The following is a 5,751-nucleotide window of genomic DNA, read 5'->3' on the forward strand; positions in this document are numbered from 1 at the left end:
TGATGGTACATGGAGGGGATTATAATCATTGTAATGAAACAAGGTGTATGACTTGTTGAATGTAAAATTGATGATCTGCCCTATAAACTTTCACTTAACCCACAATAAAAACCTTAAAAAACAAAAAACAGAATACACCCATCAAAGACATAGGGGAAGTTCATGGTGAAAGCGGGAAATTAACTTTAAACAAGAATGCGCCTAGTAAGGACTAGTAGGTGACCTTGGGAGGAGATTGCAAACTCCATAACACCCAGTAAAAGGGGAACTGGAGGAGGGGCCTCCAAAAGATAGGGGGATAAAACTGTTTGCAGGCTAGCCATGTAGCATGTCTGCCTATGTCTACTGGGTTGGGCACCCGATTTTGCAAAATCAAATAAAGAAAACCTCATTCTTGAATAAATGAGTACATACTGGAGTACTTAAGCGTTTGTCAGTATGGACAACGTTTATCACAAAGGGGACACTGAATGGTTTAAAATCATGAAAGGAGTGAGCCTTTCTTTCACCATAATTATTCAATCTGTTAATTATTCAATCTGTATACTGAGCAAATAATCAGAGAAGTTGGATTATATGAACAAGAACATGGCATCAGGATTGGTGGAAGACTCAATAACAACCTGCGATGTGCAGATGATACAACCTTACTTGCTGAGAGTGAAAAGGACTCAAAATACTTACTGATGAAGATCAAAGACAATAGTCAGACTGGCTGCTCTGAAAAGCCATCTTTGCATTGTTCCCTGTTGGGCTCCCAGCTCGCAGAACCCACCTCTGCCGCTCTCCTCCTTCGCTGTGGACTCTAGCAGCTCTCTTGCCGAAGTCCCTAATCTCACTCTCTCTTTGTCATCCTTTATATCGGATCACCAGTGTGCCCCACCATCTCAAATGCGACTGTGGACACCAGCTCCAAGATCACCACTGAGGACTTAAAGGAGAAAACAATGAATGGAAGAGATGTACCTGCTAATGGGAACACTAACGAGGAAAATGGAGACACTAATGAGGAAAATGGGGAGCAGGAGGCTGACAATGAGGTAGATGAGGAAAAGGAGGAAGTTGGGGAGGAGGAGGAGGAACAGGAAGAAAATCATGGTGAGGAAGAAGATGGAGATGAAGATGAGGTCAAGGCAGCTACAGGCAAATGGGCAGCTGAAGATGATGAGGATGATGATGTTGACACCAAGAAGCAGAAGATGGACAAGAATGACTAGATATCAAAAAAGGAAAAGTTAATAAAAAAGGCCACCTTATAAGAAATCAGATACAAAAAAAAGGGTCACCTTGATTTCCCATCTCAGAATCTAAATGTGGTCACTTTCAAGTAGACAGAGTCCCACCTGCACACCCCTGCAGATAACATGCTTTCACCACCACCCAACCAAAACCACAACTTGAATTTGCAACAGCGGAGAAAAAAAAAAAAATTCCAAGGCCCTGTTTTTTTTCTTAAAAGTACTTTAAAAAGGAAAATTTGTATTTTTTTTTTTTAAGTTTTTATTGTGAATTGAGAGATAGTTTACCTGGTGGAACATCAGTTTTACACTCATCATTTCCTTGCAATGATTACAATCTCCTCCGTGCATCATCATTCAACAGTATTTGTTTCTATTCCCTCTGTTTTGTTTTTGTTTTTTTTGAGGGGAGTAGGGGTGGTGAGGATGTATACAAAAACACTCAGGAATATATAACCATTTAAAAACCAAAGGGCACATTCTGCAAGCCTGCCTCCTGGCCACCAGCACCTGGCCGCCAGCACACAGCCTTTCTCTTTCCATGAGTCTAGAGGCCTGAACTGTTCTATTTCTCCATGTCCTCATTTCTGTGTCCATCTCTGGTGCCGCTGCTTCTCTGGATAGGGTTCCACATTCCACTCATGCTCTTCTCCCTTGATGGTCCTAGGGTCCTCTGTTTCTGGACTGTTAGATTAACTACTCCCCACTTTTTGCTACAAAACTTCTACCTTCACAGTTGTGACAATCACAATTAGTCATGATAACAGTTACTCACTACTGAATCATAAGAATTTTATCCCCATCTCTTTTCACCAGACCTATCTAGACAAGATGAAAACTATTCAGTGTAGATTATGCCTTCCCCTGCACCTTCTGAAACTAAACTCCATCTTGAAACCTTGTAAGCCAGTCACTTTGTGCCTTTATAGCCCCCACATTTTAGGTAGCCAATGTCTAAGTTGCCCATCCCTATCAACCCTGTATACAGATGGGAAAATATTGATCCTTGATGTGAAGACTCCTTTGCTTTCAGCTGGTATTTTGAGCTACTATATTCATAAATATAGGTAAAATTCATCAAATTGTAACAATTTACATTTATTTACTTTATCAAATTTATCTTCCTCTACTCTGGTAGCGTAGTGGTTATGAATCGGGCTGCGAACCTTAAGGTTAGCGGTTCAAAACTACCAGCCACTCCGTGGGAGAAAGATGAGGCTTTCTACTCCCGTAAAGATTTACACCCTCGGAAACCCTGTACAGGGTCGCTATGGGTCGGAACCGACTCGACGGCACTTAACAATAACAACAACAAGTCAAGTTCTCATCATCTCACTATCGAAGCTAGGTTGAATAGGTACTATCTACCTGTTCATATTTTTCATTTACATTTTATATTTTTGTACACATTGTTTAGGGGTCAGCCATTTTTAATGATCTCATATGCTCAAACCAGCCTTTGGAGCATTCTCTGTCCTAATTCTGACTTTATTTGTGGTGTGACTATGTTAATTATAATCTCAGAGGAGAAAAAAAACCTTGTTAGAAAAGCAAAGCCAACAAAAATTATAATCTTATTCCGAGTGTTCCAGTAACTGTTTTAGTTTATGTACTTCGCTGTACTATAAGTAGTTGGTTTGTATGAGATGGTTTAAAAAGGCCAAAGATAAAAGGCTTCTTTTCCTTTTTTGTAGGTCTATGAAATTGCTGGGTTTGTTTGTTTGTTTGGCCTCTTTGATATATGTATGAAACAATGTTGTCCAACAATAAACTGAATTTTATTTTGCCAAGTTGTTTTAACAAACAACCAAAACCATCCAAAAAAACAAAGACAATGGCCATCAGTGTGGAATGTACCTCAATGTAAAGAAAACAAAAGTCTTAACAACTTGGCCAATAAATAACAATAAATGGAGAAAAGACTGACATTTTCAAAGACTTCATTTTGCTTGAGTCCATGATAATTTTTTTTTTTTTAAAACTCAAAGAAGCAGCAGTCAAGAAACTAAATGATGTTTTACATTAGGCAAATCTGCTGAACAAGATCTCTTTAAAGTGTTCAACAGCAAAGATGTCACTTAAAGGCCTTAGGTGCACCTGATCCAAGCCCTGGTATTTTCAATAGTGTCATATGCATATGAAAAGTAGACAATGAATAAGGAAGACCACTGAACAATCAATGTATTACCGTTATGGTGTTGGAGAAGGATATTGAAAGTACAATAGACTGCCAGAAGAACAAACAAATCTGTATTGGAAGAAGACAGGCAGGATGTTATTTAGAAGCCAGGATGAACAGACTTCATCTCTCATACTTCGGACATGATATCAGGAGGGACCAGTCCCAGGAACCAATGCAACAACACTTAACAACTGTTGTTAGGTGCAGTCGGCTTGGTTTCTACTCATAACAACCCTTTGCACAACAGAATGAAACATTGCCCTGTCATGCACCATCCTCACAATTGTTATGTTTGAGCCCATTGCTGCTAACACTGTGCCAAACCATCTCATTAGAGTTCTTCCTCTTTTTCACTAACTCTACACTTTTCTAAGCATGATGTCCTTCTCAAGGCACTGTTCCCTCCTGATAACATATGCAAAGTATGAGAGATGAAGTCTGGTCCTTCTAAGAAACATTCTGGTTACACTTCTTCCAACACAGATTTGTTTATTCTTCTGGCAGTCCATGGTATTTTCAATATTCTTCCCCAAAACCATAATTCAAATGCATTGATTGTTTTACAATTTTTCTGTTTTATTGTCCAACTTACATATGTATACGAAGCTATTGAAAATAACATGACTTGTGCCAGGCACACCGTAGTCCTCAAACTGACATTTTTGCTCTTGAACATTTTAAAGAGGTCTTGGGTAGCAGATACATCATTTGACTTTTTGACTACTGCTTCCATGAGTGTTAATAGTGGATCCATGAAAAATGAAGTCTTTGACAACTTCAATCTTTTCTCTATTTATCATGATGTTATTTATTGGTCCAGTTGTGAGGATTTTCGTTTTCTTTAAAGTGCAGCCCATACTGAAGACTGTGGTCTTTGATCTTTATCAGTAAGCATTTTAAGTCCACTTCACTTTCAGCAAGCAAGGTGTATCATCTGCATATTGCAGGTTGTGAATGAATCTTCCTCCAATCTGATGTCACATTCTTCTTCATATAATCCAACTTTTCAGATTATTTACTCAATACACAGATTGAATTGTTGTTGTTGTTGTTGTTAAGTGCCATTGAGTTGGTTTCGACTCATAGCAATCCTATATAGGGTTTCCAAGGAGTGGCTAGTGAGCTTGAACTACCGACCTTGTGGTTCAAGCTGACCTTGCAGTCCAACATATTAACTCACAGTGCCACAATATGTATATATATAAATAGAAGTTTATATCAAGGAAATGGCTCATGATTGTAGAGATAGGAGAGTCCTTAAGTGCAGGCTAGGTGAACCAAGATTGGCAGGCATGCCCAAGTGGAATCCAGAACACCATCCAGAACTGACTGAGGTAGAAAATTTCCACTGGAAAGGACAAGTAGGCCAGCCTGGAGCGGCAAAAAGAACAGAAGATACTTCATGAAAGAAAGGCAGGCAGGAAAGATCCAAAACAATAATGGCAGTCTGATTGATTACTACAAGAACAAGTAAGCTGTTCACCCAGGCGCCATCAAGGCAAGTGGTCAGGACCCCTCAGAGCAAACCCCCTTCCAAGACTGAGACTCAAGGTGAATACACGAGCAGGCATGTGGTCTGGCTGGTGACCACATTGGTCACTAATAAGGGTGAGAGAGGGAAAAAACAGCAATGAAGTAGCAAGCTAAGCCGGACCACATTCAATAGACCGCTGTGAACCCAGGTGGAGACCTGGATGGCCAGCAGTATGGCAAGACCTGGGGACTCCTGGGCCCAGAGGCAGTGACATGGCCACCCAGGACTAGAGCAGAGAATGAAGCGTCTAGCTGATATGAAGTGAGGGGAGATGCACAAGAACACCCATACTTGCAGATAGTACCCACTTGACCTGGCTTCGATGGCTGGATAACCAGAACTCAACTAGAAGAAGAAAGAAGAAGGGGGGGGGGGCGGGGAGAAGAGTAACCTGCTGCAATATGATGAACTTATGGATGTAGAAGCTCAAAAAAGTGAACAAATCTTTACAGCAAGGATCACTCCCACCCCCTTGGTACACAGGGTGGACAAGGATGGGCAACATAGACACTGGCTACCCAAAATGGGGGGTGCCTATAAAGGCAAGAAGTGACTGGCTTACAAGCTTTCTAGAGGGAGCCTAGTTCCAGATGGGGTGGAGGAAGGTAGAATCACCACTGAATGATTGCCAATCTGTTGGGACTGGGCTGATGAAAGGAAATGGAAATAAGACTCTTGTGGCACAACAGTGAATAGTTGTAATCAGGACTGACTGTGAGGGTAGGAAATATACAGTTAGATGTTTTTTTTGACAAAAGGAGGAGAGTGATTGGTTTTACAACCCAGGAGCAGAGGTC

The 5,751-nt window shown here is 40.7% G+C and overlaps 1 protein-coding gene across 1 annotated transcript; it reads left to right on the top strand.

Annotated features, from left to right (window-relative positions):
* Positions 1-195: 195 nt before the first annotated feature.
* On the top strand, positions 196-1,217 carry LOC102811515 (prothymosin alpha-like). The gene is made up of 2 exons (XM_006864430.1): positions 196-214; positions 874-1,217. The coding sequence occupies exons 1-2, from the start codon at positions 196-198 to the stop codon at positions 1,215-1,217; spliced, it is 363 nt and encodes a 120-aa protein (XP_006864492.1).
* Positions 1,218-5,751: the final 4,534 nt, after the last annotated feature.

This window comes from Chrysochloris asiatica, unplaced genomic scaffold (genome assembly GCF_000296735.1).
Source record: "Chrysochloris asiatica unplaced genomic scaffold, ChrAsi1.0 scaffold00064, whole genome shotgun sequence".
Taxonomy (NCBI): Eukaryota; Metazoa; Chordata; class Mammalia; order Afrosoricida; family Chrysochloridae; genus Chrysochloris; species Chrysochloris asiatica.